We start from the raw sequence: 445 nt of genomic DNA on the forward strand, positions 1-445 counted from the left end.
TCAAAAACTCCACGTACGCGATGTATCAAAGAATACACCGCCGCCCGCGGCGCCGTCACCAGCTCCGCCATCTTTCCCACTCCCATCCGCCGCCAAGTACCCCTCTCCACCCTGAAATTCCCCGAAAGAAGAAGAGCCCAGCTCCGGATGTTCCCCGAAGAACAGATCTCCCACCAACGGTTGGTTCAACTCCCCGGCTGTCACCGGAGCTCCCGCCACCAGCCTCCGGGCGTGCTTCGACGCCGCGACCTGAATCTGCGAAGGCGAAAGCTCGCCCGCGGAGAGTATGTCGGGTGGGTCATCAGGGAAATTCAGCACCGCAGAGGGGCCACGCAGGCAGAACACGGCGGCGTCATAAGCCCTGGCGGCCTCCTCCGCGGTTTCGTAGGAGCCTAGCCATATCCTGTCACGGCTGGGGGGGGGGGGGGGCCCCGCCCCCCCCCTG

The 445-nt window shown here is 64.9% G+C and overlaps 1 protein-coding gene across 1 annotated transcript in view; it reads right to left on the bottom strand.

The window, feature by feature from the left end:
- LOC105173834 (ethylene-responsive transcription factor ERF017-like) overlaps positions 1 to 445 on the bottom strand; it is a 675-nt gene continuing 230 nt past the window's right edge. The window contains exon 2 of the mRNA XM_011095714.1: positions 1 to 442. Coding sequence (XP_011094016.1) covers positions 1 to 442 — 442 coding nt within the window. The remainder of the gene's footprint in view (positions 443 to 445) is intronic.

Source organism: Sesamum indicum, linkage group LG11 (assembly GCF_000512975.1).
Source record: "Sesamum indicum cultivar Zhongzhi No. 13 linkage group LG11, S_indicum_v1.0, whole genome shotgun sequence".
In the NCBI taxonomy this organism is placed as follows: domain Eukaryota; kingdom Viridiplantae; phylum Streptophyta; class Magnoliopsida; order Lamiales; family Pedaliaceae; genus Sesamum; species Sesamum indicum.